Source organism: Neodiprion pinetum, chromosome 3 (genome assembly GCF_021155775.2).
Source record: "Neodiprion pinetum isolate iyNeoPine1 chromosome 3, iyNeoPine1.2, whole genome shotgun sequence".
Classification (NCBI taxonomy): Eukaryota; Metazoa; Arthropoda; class Insecta; order Hymenoptera; family Diprionidae; genus Neodiprion; species Neodiprion pinetum.
In genome coordinates, this window is record NC_060234.1 from 25139186 (window position 1) to 25162246 (window position 23061).

The 23061-nt window shown below is 39.4% G+C and overlaps 1 protein-coding gene across 1 annotated transcript; it reads right to left on the minus strand.

Moving 5' to 3' along the window:
* Positions 1-16854: 16854 nt before the first annotated feature.
* On the minus strand, positions 16855-22848 carry LOC124213654 (retinol-binding protein pinta-like). Its single transcript, XM_046615151.2, has 7 exons — positions 22605-22848; positions 20376-20541; positions 20174-20278; positions 19698-19842; positions 18136-18243; positions 17779-17887; positions 16855-17400 (listed from the first exon to the last, which is right to left on the minus strand). The coding sequence occupies exons 1-7, from the start codon at positions 22735-22737 to the stop codon at positions 17249-17251; spliced, it is 918 nt and encodes a 305-aa protein (XP_046471107.1). The 5' UTR covers positions 22738-22848; the 3' UTR covers positions 16855-17248.
* Positions 22849-23061: the final 213 nt, after the last annotated feature.

Here is a 23061-nt window from a genome sequence, read left to right on the forward strand (position 1 = left end):
AAATAAAGCATTGATATCTGAGCCTATCGTGATAGTAAAACTGTCTCGTAGAAACATTAACAAGGTTTGTCATCGTCCAGCGAGTACCGGTTGAATTACTTTCCGCACGCGTGGCTCGCGATCAACGTTTATCCAGAAATTCCTAACTACGCTAACACAGCGATTACTCTCGTTTCGCATAAATTACCATGGCTGATTGACTCGTATAAGTAGCGCTGAGAATAATAGGACCCATGCTATTAGACGAACCAAATCTGTACGCTAGCTCCATAATGCGTAGACCGATGCATTGGACCCACGTACCAAAGTCCACGAGTTAAGTATGCTTAAATTGCCATGTGGCTTGTAATTTATAAGGCTATTAGAACATCGTCTGACCCGATCCAAGCTGGTCTATTGCCTGATCGACTGCGATTTTTATCACTCCATTATTTTCGCTGCATTTTCACTGGCTTATCGGTCTGCCTGCAGGGGAGACTGGATTACCTCGTCAATCAGAAGCAAGTGATTTCGAATCCGCGCGATAGTGGGATCGACGTTGGCCGCTGAGTTGACTGAAATTGAAAAAAATCGTTTTTACTAAATGTTCAATATCTGTTCGTTTACGTAACCATGGTTTTACTTAATAGCCAAAATTAATGACCGCTTTTTTGTGGAATGAAATGACATTTCTTTAAAAGAGAAAAAAACAGGAAACGTTTCCTTCGCCATATTGGATGTCCTTATTTGGCGAAGTCAACGAATCGTTTCTCTGTCTCTACTGTATATAAATGTTCGGAGAGGAATATATTGGACACTTTTCAAATCCGGTAAAACCTGTGAAACCTATCACTTGAATGACGCCCCGTTATTTGATTCTGCTCTTTCCGGCTGAGCTTGATCCGTGACCCGATTTTTTGGAGGCTGGCGTGCGCCCAGTCGGAGGTTCGAACAATATGTTTAGAGAGAAATGAGGAAAAACTTGGGCAATAAACAATCTGGCAATAACCTATATCCCCGGGTACCTATACAAGGACTGGAGTCAGCGTGGCTGAGTAACATTGGTATAGCAACAACGACAACGTCGATAATAATAAATAGCGCAGGATTCAGTTCTCGGATTCCGCACAAAAGCTCCGCGAACTCTTATATATATAAATAATACCTGCGAGCTGTTCCTCGTAAAACTGAATTATGTGCAAACTCCTGGCGCTGGTTTTCCTCCTGCCTCAAGTGTCTGGACGTGCGGGTTACGGATTCGAAGACCGTGAACGTCTCTTGCCTAGAGTGCGCAGGTTTTAAGGTAAAAATCCCACTTCCCCGGAATGCGCGATTATTCAACCCTGATTTTATATCCACTACACGGAAAACAAGGCTATTGTTTTACAACCATCTATCGCAGCCGAGTATTCGATCTTAATTTCCTTATATTGATTTTTTCCCCTGCTTATGCACTCTAAAACAGTAAATTTCTGAAACCGTGGGCGTGAGGATTTGCCGAAAGCATGGCTGGCAACGTATCAAGGTATTTGCATGCCCAACCTGATATATGCAAATATATATCGGGGCTAAAATGATATTCCGAGAAAATATGTTGCTCCCATTTACAGATCCTATATTTAAAGTCAAAACCCACAAGCGTTACTTCCCTCGTGCTTTCCTCAAAATACCACATCCTCCTTCTTACCAACGCCACGAATTTCTTTGATATTTTTTCTGGATACATGTTCGATGTATAATTGTTATCACTGCGTGACAGGAGAACGAAATAGCCTCTATTCATCGGTGTAGAGCGGACTCCCACCCACTGACGCGATAAAAATGTGGTAAACTAATGCCGAACCTTGATTGTGGCAATTACATTTTCATCCATTTGGGAGGACTGACATCGCAACAAAGTGAGCTAAAGCAAGAAGGAATGAGATTAAGAATTTGCGCGAGAAATAACATTCGAGAGATAGCCAGGGCACCAAAGAAGCGAACCGTGCTAATTTAAATGGGCGTATCCTCTCGCGAGATTTCCCGGCTAGACTGCCGTCGAGGAGAGGAAAAGGAGAGAAATTTCCGTAAAAAGTACACCTAAATAATTAGATCTCACCACCGTGGTTGAGAAGCATCCAATGCATCTTCGTTTTCCAGCTCAAAGCACCTCGGCGATCTCTCTACACAACCACCGCAGGATTTCGAAGCGGAGCTGCTGGCGGTATCGCTCCTTTCAGTTTTACCTATAAGCCTTCAACCAGGAGGTATCGTTTCGACATTCTTTCTGTCTTAACAAATGGCAATTATTACTGGTATTCAACGCGGTACAAGGAGAAGCTAAGATATCTGAGATACGATGATCGTTTTTATTTTATTTCCTCAAATTAGGTTCTGAAAATACATTTGCGAATGGTTCAATGTTGAGGGCCCCAAATTTCCTGAAATAAGACACCTATCTGTTTTACCATATGACTCTCAAATCCGCGTCTTATCCAGTTAATTCATCCGTAGTGGATCCCGAGCGAAACCGAGTACCGTGTCTATTTTTCAGATTATGAACTTTATTCTGACGGTACGATTACAATACTTAGCATTTCCCATTTTTGAACGAAAGAAAAAACTGACCCTTTATAATTATTTTCACACAACGCGATCCGCTCTTGATCCCTTTTTCAACATTCTTCTACTTTTTATTCCCTTTCTTAGAATCGGACGACATTTTTGGGAAGTGAATTTCGGGAGGCACACACTACAGGAGGACTAACGCCGGGAAATATTCTATCGCAATGTGACGGCGGGCGTATAATAGATTATTCTCTGATCCCGTAGGGCTGAAGTACAGCAGCATCCCATATCCCGGCTGATAGGACATGGATATACACTTTCTGCGAAGGGGCAACGCACGCGTTTACGAGGAGCGACCTGCCCGAACCCTTTTCAAGGGAGTGTTCCACGTCTGCGATATTCCCCCCTTTCGAAGCGAGGCACGACCATCGCGAACGTATTTTCGAGGCCACAGAAGGAGTTTTGGTTACGACGGTAGAAACTGGTTCGAACTCGATCGCGCAAACTGGTCTGACACTGTAAACGGTTCTGGCGAAACTTGAAGGTGTTTTACCGAGAAATCGGAACGGATCAAGTACGAAACTCGAAAGTTAGAACGGCTGTCAAAGACAGAGAGGTAAGCGCGAAGAAGCGCTAGTCCGTCGAGTTTTCAAGGGGATTAAAAAGGAACATGGTGAATTTTTCGCAACCTCAGCGCCGAATTTCTTTGTAAATATACTTTGCCTGCGGTAGACACCGTAACAGGGAAGAGAAATTTAAAAGAAAGATTCGTTAGCTCGACACGGCGAAAGCGCGACGACGGAGCGGGATAAAACTCTGGGGACTGAACGGGGCGGCAAAAAGGACAGTGCTGTTAGAAATATAAATTAGTTGCACTGCTGGAAGCAGGGCTGGGCGCCCCCAAATTACGTCATTAACTTCTTTTTGCCGGATCACGAACCCCATCGCCGTCGGTTAGCCCATCTGTCTGCACGGTATAACGATAAGTGGTTAACAATTTTTTCTCTGCATCCCAATTTCTTCTGTGTTTTTCAGTCTAGAATAGCTCGGCTGTAACTTGCATCAAAACGTTGAATTCCACATCGAGATATCCGCAGTCTGTAACGTTTGACAAACGTTTGAATCGTCGCAATAAAGTGAACAATTCTTTTCAAAACTGGCAAATTGCTGCGTAGTCAATTACTTGATTACAAGGTACCGGCGATGCAGGTCCGATCCGAATTGCTGATCGTATCAGATGTCACAGGAGAGCAGAGGTTGCATTGCTGTGTCTACGTTAGGTGGTAAGTCCTCACGCTTAATTAGTTCATCCCTGTCGAAGGGTGGAATGCCCCGCGGCAAATCGATGGCGCATCTTGTGTACTGCACCAGTAATTGCTAATTAACGATTTCCACCCGAGCGGCTGTTGTTACTCAATACGCCTTCGGAGGTATTACGGCGAGCTTGGAAAGCGTCTGACGACGGATTTACCGAAAAGAACAATTCCTGCGTTTCAGTTCGTTTTTCAGACTAAAGAAAGTAGCATACCAAGTTTTAATTGATCGTCGTGTCCTTTGGTGTAAGTCGATACGGTAACATACGCCAAGTCAGAAATCAGTCGCTGATCGATCCCATACGTTCCCCGCAGGATTGGGAGACCGCAATATTAACTGACCCTTGAAATTTACTGCCCCAAATAACGTCGATGTTGAAAAATGTTTAATACGAATCACGCAAAGTCGAAACGGTTTACTATGAGAAATCGTTTAAATGCGGTTGCGTTTTCACGTGGAGTTGGATCCGCGCTTGCACGGGCGTGTTGCAAATTGTTCGTCGTTGTCGTCGAATTGAACCGTGTGATAAAACGGTTGGCCGGTAGGTATAACGTATCGAAGAAATCTCCGAGAAGACGTTTACAAAGTTAGGAAATAATTTCGGCTTCAATTAACTTAAGCACACTGGATTATCTGAGTTGAGCAGAGGTTCGAGGGACGTGGATATCTTGCGCGAGTGCAGGGTCCGGACGGTATAAGGTGAAGCACGTGCCAAGTAATATCGGGGAGTTCATTCGGGAAATTGGCATACAGCCCTGGTCCGTGTGTGTCTGGTTTCGTTGTACACACGGAGTGTAAAGTTGGGATCAGGCGTAATTGGTGTGTGTAACGACACCGCGTGTATCGCGATTCTCGGCGGTGTACGTAATAGATTTTAACGAAATTATATCGCCGCTGAAACTTGCGGGGAGAATGTTGCAGGGACCCTCACCGTTCCACTGTGGAATTTGTATTCAACTCGGTTCCCGTTGTGCAAGCAGGCAAAACAACTACACCGTGACTGAGCGAGTGTCTAGGTGCATAGAAGAGGCTCAGGGTACACTGAGTGGAGATATTCTCCCGACGAACAACTTCCTCCCTCGCTTTCAGACCGTGGGAAGTGCGTCCCTCAGATATTAACTCATCTCCGAAGAAACGCCGGGGTCACGTGCACCCGGTGAACGTTAAACGATACCATCCGAGCGGAATCATAAATTATTCTTCAGGGTGGAAAGTTGGCGAACAAGAACCCCCGATTACAGCGCCGACCGAGTCTTTTGAAGAAATTAAATTCCGAAAGTGAAGCAAGCAAGTTGGACCCCGTGTGACTTTCGGATTCTGACACCGGCGCAAGTTAGTTTTCCTGCGGCTTGTACCGCCGCTGGCTGAGTAGCTCCCGGCCATTTATTATCCCTATTATCCCGTCTCTGACCTCACTCAGTCCCGGGGGAACCCCACAACACCTACTATTCCGAACCTTTCCCTCCACCCTTTACCATTCGCCCACACCCGGTGGCCCTTCATCATACAGCATCGCTTCTCTGCCGCGGTAATATCGAAGGCCATGCAGCGCCTTATTTTTTCGCCATCCAGTTATTTTCAAGTGCCGAAAAAGCACGCGGAGCTTACGATATTTCTCGACTCACATTCGGGAGAATGTCCTAGTTCGAAACTTGTCACCACGTGACCGCAGAGGAAAAGTGTGCCAAGTAACGGGTGCTCTTGTAGTGGAGTTACGCATCAAGAGGAAACGTTGAAACGTAGCAGATTGAACGTTCGACTGCGCATGCGCGAGCTTTTCCGAATCTTTATGCAGCTGCCAAACGCGGCTTGTGGAGGTTACGTGTTTGATCAGAGTTTTTTTTAGATTAAGTACATTTGAAATAGTTTATACAGAGACATGGAAAGGCTTCGTGAAATTTTATCGATAACGGATTACTGCTGCGATAGCTACGAATCATCGTAACGACATAATTTGAATTCATCACTTGACGTAGGCGAGTTTTACGTCTTATGTACCATTTGGATGCCCTGGCTTGCAGAGGAAAATATTGCCGCTGCACGATCTCGTCGATTAACAGAGTTAAATTATCTTCTACATCCACAGTCGGTCACTAAATCTGCTAAGTTTCACCGTTCCCTCTCGGTATATCTTACACGTAACGTGACTCTTCGATTGATGACTTTACGGGGAATCAGATGTTACAAGCTATAGATAACAATTTGCAGTTTATTTTATTACAGGTTATCGGGTATCTAGAGTTGATGCAATTAGCTCAGTTCGTCACTAAAATCTAACTTTGGGCAAGTTTTAGACAAAAATTTTTAACACTCGATACACCTTACTGTTCAAAATATGGTGTTTGGGTAAATCAAAGCACTATTAGTACCATTTCTGGTCTTAGTCTTCGACTACATGTGACGAATATGGCCACAATACTAAGACGAGGAGGTACTACTCCTAAAGTTGAGTGTGCGCTTGATTAAGGACTCGAAAAGACTTTACGACTTTAAGTGAATTTACGTAACCTAATAGGTGAGTTCAGACAAATTTAAATACGTGACTTGGCTCGACTTCACTTGAGTGAGTTAACGCCTTCGGGTGAATTCACAGGACTTGAAGTGACTTCACGTAATTTTAGTTGGCTTTATAACTTCAAGTGACTTCACGAACACCTGACTTTAGGACTTCAGCGGATTTCCGTCTCGTAGTAAGATGACCAAAAATCGGTACATCTACCCTACTTTATGGGAAATAATCGATCAAAAGTTTTTCTGCAGTTTTTCCTTCTTCTCAAACTGGTAAGAACTTACAACTCTCGGATTATTGGAAATGTTTTCCACGGTCTGAGGGGTTCTTCTTTGTCATAACGGAAAACTGGATAAATAATATTTGTCACAGAGAATGGTAACTGTTTTGCTGCTTACGTTTCACACGGCGTTTAGTCATTCCGCTTGAAAGCTTTCAAACGCTTGCAGTGCTACGGCGACGAGACGTAAACATTGAAAAATAACGAAAAAACACACGCGCCATTAGGTGAAAAGCTTTTTCACGCTTAGTAGACTCAAATTGGCGACCCGTACGGACGAGTGAACAGAATGGACTAGCTTCCTCTTTCCCACATTCTACTTTCTAGTCGGATGACGGGATGGACAATTCGCTCAGTTTCAATTCGGCCGTACCGTAATATTCAACATCGTTTGCAGTTCGGTGCTGACGCGAGGCTTCGGAACGAGGGAGAACAATTATTCAGTGATAATTGTGACGTAATTTAACTGAAGTATGATTCGTTTTCCATTTACGCACGGCAATTACACGAGTGTAATAAACTCTTTGTTCCGTTAATTTACGCTATTTCGTTACATAATTGAAGTAACTACGAAAGTATTTCCGGTACGTAGGAGCATTTCAAATCGTCAAAGATCAACCTTGTCATATCAGATTCATGGTTAATGCTGCAGGTTAATTCTCTGAAGATTCGTATAATGGTAGAAATTTCGGGCACGTGAATTCGGTACGTGACTGCGAGTTTTGGGACGTGCGGAAATATCGGGAGAGAAAGGTCGGCTTCATACTAACGATTAGCTCAAGCTTTCTGCAGGATTTGGACCATGAGATGAAGTACAATTTGGAGAGTGGTTTGAATAAGAGCGTAACCTGGGAATCTCTGATTTCACTCATTAAAGAAATTGTTAGTATATGTATCAAGTGGATCACATGCTGATTCAGGGAACATTCTAATCTCAAACTAATTTCTTATGTGAATATTTACGGAAACTATCTTTCAACCTTTTCCCAATTTTCATTTGGATTTACAAGAATGCGGAAATTCGACTATTGGCAAAGCAGCAATAATACAATAGCGAAACATTGAGTCGCCAATAATTTCATATAGGATGTGTGTTGGTTTTCCAGTGGCGATATTGTTCCAATGCAAGATTTCCGCACGTGTGTTGCCGCGTTGTAAATAAACGCTCGGTTACGGCGTGGAACGTGGATTCTTGACCTAAGAATTTCCCCTCTTTTATACCAGCATTTTCCCAAATGCTACTCGCGGTATATTGGAAATACGATATATCGCAGTTGTTTGTTCAAAACGGGCAGGTTATAGCGCTTCTAGATACAGCCATGAAAATTTCCACACCCGTGAAAGAATCTTTGCTTCGGAATGTCGATTCTTCTATGAAGTAGTGAGGCGGAGCCGCGGGCTGTTTTCACGATTTGTTTGAAAGAGAGTCGAGGGTTGATCAGAGGAAACGACGTTGCATGCACAACGGAGATCGAGCGAAATCAGAAATCTAGCTCGTACCGTTAGATACTCAGCACTACGATTTATCGTTCCTTGCTTCGAAATCATTCCGGATTTGACACGAAAGTATTTACTCGACTTTAGTCACAGTTGGACGGGGCAAGATTCGTCGAGATTGGATGAGACCGCCCATCACGAAATTCTAGTTTGATGGTCGAGTGAATACTTTTTTTTATGCTTTGGTATCACGACTTCCGTGGCATTAAGAGAAACGTTAAACGTGGCAAAGATTTTCGAGTCAAATATCATTGCGCATTGACAAACCGAAGGGTTTGCGGGATTCGCACCGAAGTAAGGCAGGTATATCCAGTCTCTTCGTTACGAGGATCGAATTCGATTACGTAGGAGGCGGGCGAAGAATATGATAAGAGATAGAAGGACTCGGATCGCGAGAACTAAGATGAGACTGATTGAAGGAGGCAGTACTAAAAATTGGTTACGAATATGATCGCTGGAGCGAGAAGCTTTATTGGATCGCGAACGGAGGAGGAGAAGAAGTGCTTATTATTGGAAATTTTATATCGAGAGATAGGAGTATCTAATTTACATGATAAAACGAAGAAAATGGAACAGTCTGTATTAGTATGAGCAAACTTTTGCATTGAAAAAAGAATTACAACTCACGGGAAAAGCGTTGAACGAATCTTGGTTATAACAAAATGCGATGTCGTTTCTCTTTGCTCGCGTGAGACGTGAAGTGAGAAGCAGTCGTGGATCATATTCACCCGGTGGAAACGCGATCTTTTTGCAAAAGCTTCGATTTCCTTGCAATTTTCTACGTCTTTCAGTATCTACTAAGATGTGAAAATCATGCAAGTTTCAGAACTCCAGCTTGTACTGTCTAAGAGAAACCTGTTGATCAATTTGTTAATTTTGAACAGATTGATTTTCACATTCGAATTTCTATCCTACTCTTATTGCGAGAAAAAATATCATACAACGTGTTCTCGATCTAGAAAATTCTGATCTTTCTTATCAAGGAAATCATTTCGGGCTAGATCATCAGGAAACATAAAAAATAGTATGTTTCACAAATTACTGCTTTTTCCATGTTACCCAACTTTTACATGAAAGAGATTTTTACCTAAAAGCTTGCAGTTCCTTGTGCAAAAAATTTTTCGTTTTTTTGAAGGTGCCCGCAATGGAATTATGGCGGTAGGTACACTTGATTTTTATGAAGTATACCATTTTTCCGACTCGGCGAAACATTTTTATTACATTTACATTTTTAGCGAAGTACAGTTCTACAAATGTTAATAAGATGAAGTTATTTTAAAAGTTGGGGAATATAGAAAAAACTGATTTTTATAAAAAATACTATTTTTTACGCTATGGCAATGAAGCTTAGACCTTTCTACATCAAAAACATCTCGGGGCATGTTTTTCTGCCATCATAAGGAGGCGATAAAAATTCGAATGTGACAATCAATGCGTTCAAAGTTAACAAACTGACGAACGTAATTAATTTTGGACCGGGAGGGCTAGAGTTCTGAAACTTGCAGGATTTTCACATCTTATTGTTAGTACGTATTACGAGATGTCAACATTGCAGAAAAATCTCTCACCTATTTATTTGCAGCGCCGCACGAGCAGTGCATCTCACACAATTGCGTGTGATTCAGGCTCACCTTTTACAACTGGCAATCCAAACTCATTGTGAGTTCGAAGTTTCACCAAAAGGTGCAAACAAAAAATTGGCAACGGTGCAAAACGAAGCAAATTGTAGCCGCCGTTTTTCGGATGTTTTTCATTTCTCCAGGTGTAGCAGGTGAATTCTGTTTCAAGTTCATCTCGGTCAGTTTTTACAGACTCAATAATATTTTCGTACGTAATTTTGGTCTTATGATTGATTCTATATTGAGAAACAGCCTGTATCGTCTTTCCGCGAAAAAGGATCGAAAAACGAAGACAACAATCGTGATTCGTATTGTTATATAAATTGGCTCGCCTCGTATATTTTCCCGAACCAATCGATATTGGTAGTCGAGCGATGTTCTCAACGGTTCCTTCTCTTCTATCCGATTTTTCCAAGTATCTCCACCATCAAATATTGGAATTCGGTCGCATTTATTCGTGTGTTCTCATCGAGTACGACATATTCGGAGATTAATTCTTCTTTCTCAGTTCCCAGCTATAAGTATACCACTGGAAAAACCAGTGTATATACACGGAGAGAAAAATCTGAGAAAAATTACTCTGCTGTTACTATAATCGTGATTTAAAAGACACCAAATGCAGTTTTTACCGCGCTGCATCAGAAAAATGCGTCGTCACATTTTAAATTTTGTGCTGCCGAAACACATAGTTTCTAAGCAAGGTAGTTATTTTATTCATAAAAACTCATAATTTTTGTAACATACATCAATAAAAACTGCATTAAGTGTCTTTTACATCACGATTATAGTAACAGCAGGGTAATTTTTCTCAGATTTTTCTCTCCGTGTACGCTTGAAATCAGTGAAATATCAATGGAAAGTCACCGAATCGTCGGCGCTGATTTTTTCAGCGGTATACTTATAGCTGGGAATCATTGAATTTTCGCTCATTCAAATTTAAATAGTTCATATATCAGATACTACAAAAGCAGAACAGCATTTTTAACTACGGTATTTCTCTCTTTAATGAAAACGTTCGGATAAAATTGAAGATATATTCTCAGCTACCCTCCTAAAATAGCAGAACATTTGTTTTTCGAATGGCCCGATTCATTGAATACGATTAATCGTCTTTTATCGGTGGGTGTGATAATTATTTTTTACTTTCCATTACTAGGTATGTATTATTCACTTATGCGACAAACTCAGATCAAATTATATGAAAACGTTCTGAGCATTTGAATGCGTAGAAGCGATCATTTCTTTTTTTTTTGCTTTTTTTATTTGCTGTTCACTCAGAATTTCAATCGGATCAGAAACTAATCGAGAAGAGCTTCATGCTCAGATTGATGCTTAACTGGAAAGAATTTATTCCACGTACCGGAAGTTAAATAGGGCAGGAGGGAGGGAGGGGGGGTGGGGTGGGGTGGGGGCACAGCCTGGACAGTCTAAAATCATATTTACTTTTAGGAGTGTTTTTTAAAAGAAAATGAAATCACTTGGAGCAATTTTAGTTTGAGGAATTTATTATTTATAGTTTCAAGAACAGTTTAAAATTTTTTAATAATAATAACAAAGCCCCCAAACTTAAATTTTACTTAGTATTTTCATTTTCTCTTAAAAAAAGAATCCTAAATGTAGGTCTGATTTTAGACCGTCCAAGCTGTACCTCCCCCTTAAAGGTGACAACACAGTGCCGGTCACAATCAGTTTGATTCACCTTACCTTCCGCTTTCGAGCATTGCGCAGATTGAAACTGTTTTGATTGCTTCATGGTTCAGCGCATTTATAATGCGAGAGGCTATAGGAGTCGACAAAATGACGCGACAAACGTTTCGTGCAGGAAAGAATGTAAAAAGAAACATGTTCCCCGGTATTACATGTACGTAGCAATATTTTCAACGTCGGAAATGGACAATTTGAGACTTATCAAAATCTTCATGGCAAATTCATGGGTTCTTGATTCAACCACTCGAGGGAAAAACTTTTTATCCAGGCTCGTCCAAGAAGTGCATACATAATAATCTCTTAGAGAATGATATTTTAGAATTCAAAGTGTTTTTTTTTTTTTACTTTTTGTATATCACGTGTGATATAATTGCGACTCAAATATTGTTACACCGTTAACTTAAATTCGCGATCAATATCGTTAATTCGTCAATAAACATCCCCCTTCTAAATTTGGGTTATGTGCGTTTTGTTTGATTCTATGAAATGCATCAAGCATTTCAAATACTAGTCTTCTTCGTGTAATTAGAATCCGTCGCCATCACGATGCGTCCAGAATTGCATTTGTGGTAAAATCGCTTAGTATAATATCTTTATTGTGCGGGTAATTTATGTACACCTACCTATCCAGTAACCATATCCAACTGATTTATTCGGTTGTCTCTTTACGTTTTGAATTGTTTCACCGCAATTTGTTTCGTCGAATTTCACGAAATCTTCATGTTTTATATCCGATTCCATTGTTACAAATATACTGCATGGAACAGTGCGACTTTGAATAATGAAGAGATTTATTAGGGAGAATCGCTAATTTTAAACCTTGGTAGTACACGAAATACGAAATTTTATACTTTTCTGAAGAGAAATGCAATTGTTTTATAATCCAACAGTGATATTCTGTTATCGTATGAAATTTGTTTTTGAATATCACTTATCCATTTATTAAAACGACAACCAAGTTACTTGCTATTCAAAACAAGGATGTATAGATCTCTCATCTCCTCTTTCTTTGATTAGAAACACCTGACAATAATTACCGATTTCGCAAATCAAATGATCACTTATTTCTTACACGGTTTTAACCCATAATTGAAACTCATATTTCAATTCTTCAATTTCCTTACGAAACAGTTTTTTTGATTATTCAAAATTTCATATGCAAGCCGGGTTCAACTTTCTGTGTTTAATTCTCGATTCTACTACAGCACGCAGTGTGATTGAGATCCTTGAATCCTTCGTCTTGTTTCTGAAATCGTCTTTGTCATGTGTACTATTTTTTAAAAAAACGGCAGGTACAATCGTAGGTGAAAAAATCCGTTCATCAAAATGTGTCTATGCGTTTTATCTCTAACATCGAATAACTGCAAAATTGCGCTGAAACTGCGTCGTAAATCTTGTTAACTTGTCTTTCTACTTTGTGTTACTCGTTTATTAAGAGTTCTAGGATATGACTGCTTCTTGTACCGTAATGCGTATGAAAATCTTACGTTCATAATTCATTCCAAGCCGGTCTTCTTATAATGCAATGCCTAACGGCTGTACCGGCTTGTTTATCTATATATTTTTGAAAAATAAGTAACGTTAGTTACAATCATTCTTCATACGACATCGGATCTTCTTTGGCAAATCACCACTCGAAGTCAAGAGATGGTCGGAAGTTATTCGTACAAGAGCCGGTTCAGTCGAAGAAGAGTTTGCGGCATTGCTTCATCTTAAGGATGACACACAACTTTTCCATGTCATACGACTCCAATATTAATGACATTGCTAACGATTTCTATTGACGGAAAATATAAAGGCGGAGACGATTTTGGGTAGAGATATTTTTCAACATATTGCACTCGGCTCGCCTCTCGATAATATCCCAACTACGTGAATTTCGTAGAAGTTTCGTTGAAATTAATGAGAATGGAGAAATCAAAATGAACTCGGTTCGTTACGAATGTCGTTCAATGTAACATTTTCGTATTAAAAAGGTTTGGCATGCTCTGACTTGGGTAAAAATGATTGGAATGTAAAATTAAAAGACAGGTCATATCCGTTGACTAAAGTGTCAATTGTATTTAACAAAAAACATAGAAAAAAATCGCACCCCAACAATAATTTGGCGGTGCAATAAACGAGCATTCTAATACTATAACGGCAAGTCGTAAAATTATAATTCTGCTTTCATGGATGACAGTTTAGTTGAGATAAATGAATTCACTTGAATAATTTTTTGTGGCAATTCGCCAGTGTTTTTTAGTTTTCAAGGAAATTAATTGAAAGTACAGGAGGCACCCTAGACTAGTGTGTGATTATCCAGAGGCACCATACAATCAGAACAAAAACAGAAACTTGAGATACGAATAATATACTGGCAAAAACTGTTATTATATAAATCAGAACCCAAGAGTGACGTCCGAATAATTTTAGTAATGATTAATCACCATTCAGGTGAATCCTACGCCCATCTAGAGCCAAATAATTATCTTTTTTTATGTACAGAGCTTTTTTCGACCCTGCGATTTTTTTTTTTAAACTTCGCTATCAAATGTCTCTTTATAATTTATGGTACCTGTAGAATTTCTACAAAATTGAAAGGACATTACTTGTACAGAAATAGTTTCTACAGAAAATGAAGCCTAACTTAGTCTAGCGTTTATGAATTCACAAATCACTTGAATGCAGTTTCCGGACTAATAATTCTAAACTTATCCGAATAATTTTAGGGTGAAAACGAACTCTGCAGATAGATATTCACGTAGAAGCGGTGCTTTTTGAGTGGTTCTGTCTTCTTGCGATTAATCGGACAACGTTCTTTAATTAGAGAGGACTCGTTTATTCTTCTATTCTTCTGGATATTCACTACAGGCTATTAAAAGCGGATAATGGTTTTTTATATTGCTTGGATTGAGACTGAATCAGACAATTTGTAATCAAAATGACATTATTCGTCAAAGTCAAAGCACCTGAAGTTGAGCTTCTAGCGGTCGATTTTGTGAGCGTATAGTCTGACAAATTGGTCGTCACTTATTTAATTACATCACTCAAAGCTATGCAATTTATTCTGTGCTACTCAATATTAGTTTTAAGAATATCTCCCTAGGGATTACAATTTATCGTAGGTGTTGTGCCAGAGCCGCCGGTTGAAAAAATTTTGAGGGATCCGGTTTTACACAAATATATTCAAAATGAAGGAGTCAGTCATAAACATTCGGTATCTACAAACATAACTCACGGTATTTTGTTACGTAGGTAAACATTGACTTTTTACACATCCTTTATAATGGAAAGTAATTATTCTTTCTAAAAATAACAACATTATTGAAAGTCTTGTTGTAGATCTTGATCATCAAACGTCTCAGCCGGAAAAAAAACGGCTGCTAATGTTGTAAGAATATTGTGCACGGTTCATGTGTTAGGTCTTCGGATCATCGAAATCTTTGTAAATTACTTACGTGAACAATGCGCGTGATAATGGTGACGATTACGTCGCCTCGTATCCGAACTCCAATCCAATCGTTTTGAATTTTGACAAGGCGATGTAAATAAGGTATTGTAATGAGATGAATTTGACACATATATTACGATTTCGAGCTATGCTGTAACAGCTCGATCGTGAAAACATAGACATTTTCTATCCAGAATACATTGAAATGTAAAAAAAAACTTTATACTCACCCTGAGGAAGATGTGGCTGCGGTTTTAACCACTCCCTCAATTTAGCCAGGAGCTCGCCGAGTAATTTTTTTACTTCCTGCCAGAGAGACGGACATCTTTTCGATGTCACATTCTTCAGAATCCAATGACATCGTCACTAACAGCGATATACGAACAGCAGGATCGCAGTGGAAAACTGTGGCTGGAGAGATTTTCCAGCTCACCCTCCTCGCAAGCAAGTCAACAATCCACTTCGATGTTTGAGAGAGATATCTGCTTTTAGTGGGACTGCCTGTCAAGTTCTCTTTTCGGCCGTCTAGTTCTCGTTTCGGATGACGTGTCCCCGTAGTTCTCAATACGTTGTAACAGATTTGCTCATTTGTTACAATATTAATATTATCTAACAAGCAATTTTTAAGGACAAATACCAAACAAGAAGAGTAACTTACACGTAAGCCTCTAAATTTAGATTGCATAGAGTAGTTTATCAGTGATTATGTTCTTCGAATCAAGATTTGGTTAAAATTGTATAAAATACAAACCTTGTAATTGCATAAGCAGATGTATACTTACTTTGGCTCTAAATTTACGTATCATACCTGGATTGAGTCCTTTCTCTTTTCTATTGTTTATTGCGCCGTTTTTTCTTGTCTCTTAAATTTTATATCGAGTGATATGCCGACAGGCTAAAATTGTTTCTCAAAACATATTACCTTATCTCAGTATTGATGTACCGACAGGTTTCGTAGACTGCACACGTTAAATTTGTAATAACAGTAGCGAAGACCACACAGATGCTACTTATTTGGTGAAATTCGTGTTGTGAATAATTGAAATAGGTATTGAAGTTAAGACAAGACTGGAATTGTGACTGCTGCGGAATATTCCATCGGAAGACTATTCGGGTCGGCGTCTTTCCGCAGAGTGACTATTCGTCGCACATTATGGCTCACTCACACACGTAGCTTCGTCCACATATATGGCGAACATAGCTGTCACAACGTGTGGACTGTGTTGTAGATACAGAATGTTGATGGGGAGTTTTCGTTGTGGGAGAACGGATGATCGCTGTTTCCCCCTCTGCCCGTTTCTACTCCCCCCCCCCCTTCCCCCATCCCTCTTTCCATAGAGCCGATTGGAGTAAAACCGTTGCCTTTTGACTTTCTCTGACATGTCGGTCGTTTGAATCGAATCCTGTTTTTTGGGTTTGGAGTAACCGGTGATCGCTGTTTCCTGCGAAAAATCATTCCTTCAAATCTTATGTCACTTCACACTATTGTCGTCGAATGGCAGACAGAAATTTTTAGAGTTTCATACATTCCTTGACTGTCGGAAACACATTTTTGCTGCGAATCTTTGTATCATTACGGGGTATTTCGTTCTGTTTCGCATTGTGTTTTGTATCGATTTATCCCTTATTAGCATTGAAACAAGATGTACAAAAGGCAGTGGTCTTTCGGAGTCTTACCGAGCTCACTAAGGAATTATTAATGGTGTGACTTCTGCAGTTCAACAATGTCAATGTGATGATGGATGATTAACTGTGCCTTGATGGAAACACTTCCATGATTTTACGTTAGGATGGCGATCCGTCATCGAACTTCCTTGTTATTCTGTTCATTTCTTAGCATTAGAATTGAGAGAAATCAGACTAAGAATGAAAACAAGTGTACCTAAAGTGGCTCAATAGAGCGTATTCGGTCAAAGCATAAAAAATACAGGTTTATACGATTTTTCGCCAGACAAAATCTTGGGCAGGAAATTTTTTTTTCTGCTGAAATTGATCAGTATTTTTATTCTTGACTAAAATCCTTATACGCGTACATTTCGATTGAAGAAGGATATTTTTGTGGTGGAAATTGCGCTTGAATAAGGTTCGGTTTGAATATATATTGATAAATCTACCTACACCTCGGTGTATAAAAGAAAAGCTCGTTCAAATTTCTTTCTGACTTGCAATTACCATATGGTGAACTATTTATACTGCGTGAATAAGGAATGATCGAGCTTTTTACATAATAACTTGACTACACAGTCAGTTGTCAGTTGCTAAAATGTTGATCCTTGAGTGGATACTTTATTTTTTTACTTCAAACTCAAAAACCACAGCTGTGAGGCATGCGGTATATATTATATTATATCAGCAGATGGTCTTCAGTCGACATCGAGCTTCCGGAAAGATCCAGAAAATCCGAAGAGGCTGTCTCCATTCACGGCTGGACCTGGGCGGAGACGTTCGTTCACCAAAACCTTCTCTTGTTCCAAAAACCAATCCCGGTTCCCGTTCACTATCTTGCGTAAGGCGGCTGTTGCAGGAAGAGGTCTCAAATTCATTTCCAATTTAATCATTCCCTGTAAGAAATCTTACAAAGTATCGTTAAAATGTCACGTGTCGCCAAAGTAAACTCGGTCGTCGGTTGGAAGAGAACCGATCGATTCTTCCAAGTTCAAGACAAAATTTTGTCTCAGTTTTCGAGTCTACGTCGTATAAAGGTCGTAAGCTGAAATTAATGATCACAAAACGCATCTCTTGAAAAAGGAAAATATCCGGTTGTCACAAAGCCCATTTTCTATGAGATCCAAACATATCTTCAAAAGTCGCGTAGTATAAATTAGTTCTTCACTCATAGCTGCTTCGACTCAATGTAAAGGGTCAGAGGCCCTGTAATTAGTACGATACTTGCCACTGAGTTCGGCCATGGTTCCACTAGTGCCTCCGTATTCCTCTGGAAGAATGGATTTGGGAACAAACTGGTGAAGCGACTCAAAATTCCCACCCGGATGAACGTGAATCTGTAATTGTGAAAGATCGTATGACTCTAACGAATGCTGCAAATAACGTAGTTCACTCACTCACTAAGTACGAAGATTTTATTAGCACTGAGTTGAAAGTTCCAACTATACGGCATGGGTTGAAACGCTAACGTTGCGTTACGGTTGAAACATTACTAGGTTGTTCCGGACCACTTGGGTACTTATTTTGAATTAAATTTAAGCACAAAAATGAATGAATGAAAATATTTCAGCACACATGTACATACCCTTGAGGCGAGTTTCGGTTTCAGAACTGATTTGGCCATTGTAACCATCCTACCGACAAAGGGGGAAGTGTTCAGGAAGTGAATGCCCTTCAGTTTCAGCGCGTGAGCCTTTTGTAATTGGAATCGATTTAAGAGGAATTAGTGAAAGTTTCTCTGGTAGAACGTACAATGTCATGTGCTGCGTTAACCTTTCTATGCGCACCCAGGTACCCGTAAGCCCACCACTTCACATTTTTATAACTAATTTTTGGAAATATTTTTTCTCCGATCTGAGTTTCCTGATATTCTCGATTCAACTTATCTAGAAGCTATTTCCGTATATAAGCATCAAGAATAATTTTTTGAATTATAAAAATATGGGGGGTTGATGACATGTAACGGTGGGGAGCATTTATTGATGAAAAATGATTTAGTCAACTGGAAGTAAGTTTTAATACTGACAAATGTTTTAATCAGATAACACAGGTTGGTAATAATAATAAAAAAAAAAAAAAAACTAAAGTAAACTCATTCCACGGAACTACAATTGCCACTGACATTTTGAACATCCGCCAACCGAATACTATTCGGTTACCTATCGCCTGTCGAATACTATTAATTTATATTCATTAGATGAAGTCAATCGATTTTGGACAGTTCCCCACTCACGTTCGTACTGAAAAAATAATAAAAACGAGAGATGAACACCCCGGTACCCTGGGTGCGCATTGATGTGGTAAAAGCTGGGTGCGCACATAAGTGTTAAAAAAGTATTGAAAGTGAACCAGGATCATTTGTTTTGTTTACGTCAATCATTTACTGCCTTAATGCAACCGTTGATCCTTGTGAACGTGCCAAAACCACTACCTAATGGGTTGTGAATGATTTTGTTTGCAGTACACGGTATTGAGTTTGTTGAAAGTTACATACATTATTGTCGAAGAAAAAAGCTTAAGCTTGTACAGCTTGTATAAAAATTGAGTATTCAGACGTTACAAATCGTACGAAAGGATTTTCATAGACAGTGACATCCTGATTAATTGTTGTCGTGAATAACTCGCAGACCACCAATGTCCTTCTTGGGAAGCGAAGTCGTTGGAAAGAATTGAGAAAGGAAAGCGAAGTAACATAAAGTGGGTAATTTGGGTCAATACGAAAAGCTTGAAACAACATCGAAAGCCGTAATCATCGTTGCAGGATGAAAACTCTATTCAACAATGGTTCAGATAAGTATCATTAGTTTTGATACATTCCAAAATAATTCAAATTTTTACAAAGGGACCAAAGCTCTCTGCCCAGTCAACGGTCTCAACATCTTGTGAACATTTCCTTTCAATTTTCACGAAAGCCCGCTGTCTCCCTGTCCGCGTATGATCACCTTATGACACAAGCCACGGTCTACTCTCATCAATTTAACTTGTATTCGAAAGTGAGGTTAGAATTGCCGGAAATTTCTGAATTGGGAAATTGGGTTCAAGATATTTTTAATGAAAATATCATTCCTAAATCACTAGGATACCTTCTTCTGCAGTATCAAAAATATGTGTACATATAATAGAGGACTTCATTCAAAACTGACTTACCGACGCTGTCACTTCACATTTTTTTAAAAATGTAGGCGTCACTGTCATAAGCTGACCCAAGCTCATCATCGAAAAATCGTATATTAGATTATCGCCGTTACTGCGGTCCTCGATCATTCGCATTTCATTTCCCATAAAGACATACCTGGTCAGAACGAACAGGTTTGATAACCTTGATAATTTTAGACTTGATGGGAATGGTTTTCCTAAGTTTACAGCTTAATAGACTTTGCGCAAATATGGTTGAGCTTATTGCAGCTGTTGTTACAAATCTAAAAGTCTTTCGAATTAAATTCTGGTATTTGGAAACAATGGAAATAGATAGAAGTTCTAGAATTCGCCTTTTTGGGCCAGTTTATTTTCTCACTTGTATCCAATATTTTTTGATGCAACTGGAGAAATTTTCGAAATCGGCATTTGTCAGATTAAATTCACAACTCAATTGAGTATAACTGTATTTTCTGTTGAATACGTACTTGTACAAATCTTGAATACTGGCAATGCTCGTATCACCTGAAATGACCCGAAGAATGTAAGTTCTGTACTTCTCAGGTGTTAGTTTGGGAAGAATCACGATTTGCCTGTAGAAGAAAACAGTATCATCCGAGTGTGGAGATGTAAAACAAGATTGGACGTCGCATTCTACGCTTTGAAGTTATCCATTGCTTCTCAACTTACATTACGTCGTGTACACGAGTTAAGGGACGTGAAATGGGATCTCTGTCCGCGAAGAATTCCGGTATGAGCCCTCTTATCGTGTAGTAAGTATCCAGCTTCTGCTTTGCTAGCTCCAAGCTCAACTTACTACCGAGAAGAAACCACTCCAATCTTTCGTCTTCGGCACCTGGAACAAACAAGAAACAGATCCGGTATCTTCTATTTACTACGTAGATTGGGCCGAATAAGCCAGTCTGAATCATCAGGTTCTTTGAAACTACTCCCAACTATTAACGGACTTCAAAATCCTAACGACACATGGCCGAATTGCTTCAACGTGAGCATTTCTTTGTAAGTTATTCGTAAGTTATAACTTCTGTGAATTACAGGAGCTCAAATCAGCGTTGACAACAACGAATTTTTATAAATTTTCGTGACCAATCAGGGTATGTCAGAAAACATCGAATCTCTGTGTTTCTTCAATTCCGGTTTTTCCCGTTTTATAACATTTAGTCGGTCGACAGATGTGGACGGTAACCAGCCTGAACAGCGTCGTCACGAAAAGGTCGCGTAGAGTTTAATGTTTGAAAATTACCTGACCCTTTGCCACTGTCTATGCCATACCTCTTCATTTGTCCACCAGTTCTAAAATTTGTAGCATTTTCACCAATGGGAAATCGCAAAACGATGCTTTTTACTCACTTCCATCTCCTACCCTCAAGCCAAATTTCTCTGCAAGGATCTTAGGCTCCGGGAGTTCATTTATTATAAACTTAGACTCTCGTTAAAATCACTGTTTCTTTAGTTAAACTAATATTTATTAATCACTCAATTCACCATCAATCTAGCAGTGTAACCTCTGAAAATCGCATTGAAATTATAATATACATATTGTGTGACTGAATCGAACTGTTTTCAAAATACCCATCATCCTTCCATTAGAATTGTAGAAGTTCATGGTCGTTTCAAGGTTAACTGCAATAGTTATTTCGTGGACGCGTGGATATAATGTTAGGCTCTTTGGTTGCGCGAAACAGGTTTGCGAGTTTTAACAGTTTAAATAAATAGACGTAGAAAAAGATTGAAGAATTTCGGCCTTCCATCGACCGACACAAAAAACATTTCATTTAATTAAAAAGTTAGTAGTTTTGCTGTACATATACAAGCCGTTTATAGTCCTAATTTTTTTACAGTACTCGTCGAGCAAAAACTTTCAACTTTCAAAAAATAAACATTTTATGACATTTTGAAGGTTGAAGAACCATCTTCATCAGAAATTTCGCTCTTTCATGGTTCATAAAAAATGCATCATGTGAAATATCAAACAAAAAGCTTTTTGAATTTTTCAGATCCATCGATCTACACCGACGGAATCATACAAACTATGAAGCGGCGTTTTTTTATCAGTGGCTTAAAGAACTTCAAATACAAGTTATAATTTATCGTCAATAATTTTCTCAACACTTTTTTCTTACTGTTACGTCCGGTGTAAAACCGCCATACGTCTTCCTCATTTTCTGCGACCACCTACTTGCTAAATCTTTCACACTCCATGTAGTATCGTTATAGTCTTCACGCTGTCGTCCATCTGCTGATTTCCATCAAAGTATCGCCATTCGTTATCGCTTTTACTTCGCCAATTCTATTCCCCATTATTCTGGATTCTTGCACCTTTCACAAAAGTAAGCAATACCCTTCTAATCCATCTCTCGTCAAGAATACTTTCAAACCATTTCCAATAAAGTCAACTTTCATTCCAACCTTCAAATAACAAACCACAAATTCCACTTCCAACATTCAAACAATCTACTTCGTTCAACTACACATTTAAATTCCTCACTATTCCAAAAAAAAAAAAAGAATTGATACATTCAATCGTAAACCTTTCTTATATCAATTCTCACTCTTTCCTCCATTCCCTGACTTCAAAGCATCGACGAGATCTCACGAGATCAGATTTTTTATATTATTTGAAAAATTCAAGCTCCAAGTCATCTGATTTCAGGGTAGTGAGTCTCTTTCCTTTTCATAAAATTGTGTTTCATTGCATTACTATTCGCATTACGTAGCTATTGTATAATTTCCATTGCGATTATTTTAAATCATCACGTGACGAAGTAAGTGGAGTATTATAATGAGAACAATCGGATGAATTCAAAGCGATTTACAGCTAGCTGAACAAACTGTTGAAACACGAATATTCACGTGTACTCATAGACCGCCATGAAGTGTATAAAACTTTGGACTTACCCTGAGGAAGATGCGGCTGCAGTTTTAACCACTCCCTCAATTTTTCTCGAAGTTCATCCAGTAATTGCTTACTTCCTCCCACAAAGGAACACAACTCTTCAACGCTACATTTTTCGAAATTCAACGACGACATCACTGCAATACCGACATACAAACGACGGAGTCACAGAAGTCAGCAGTCGTGGCTTGCAAAATTTGTCAACGAATCGTTCTTACTCGGAGGCAAGTCAATAGTCCACTGTGAGTTCTCGAACACAGGTCCGTTTATCAAGGTCCGTGAGCCATTTTTGTTTCTAATCACGTGATTATACGTTGAATGAGATTCACGTTACCACATCTCCTAATGGTGAGCAGGAATTCTTGACCTCGTATATAATCTGTTATTGAATTTTGGTGATCGGTCAATTATGTAAACGTATTTTTAGTTAACGTTTCGGCCCGGATATGGGCCCTCCTC

Bases quoted from the DNA above. Each gene is read 5' to 3' on its own strand.
- LOC124213654 (XM_046615151.2), bottom strand. From the start codon at position 22,737: ATGTCGTCGTTGAATTTCGAAAAATGTAGCGTTGAAGAGTTGTGTTCC. The intron at 18,244-19,697 runs GTAAGTCAGTTT...CAATTACAAAAG, and splicing joins AATGTGAAGTGACAGCGTCG to GCTCACGCGCTGAAACTGAA. The intron at 17,888-18,135 runs GTATGTACATGT...TCACAATTACAG, and splicing joins AACCGAAACTCGCCTCAAGG to ATTCACGTTCATCCGGGTGG.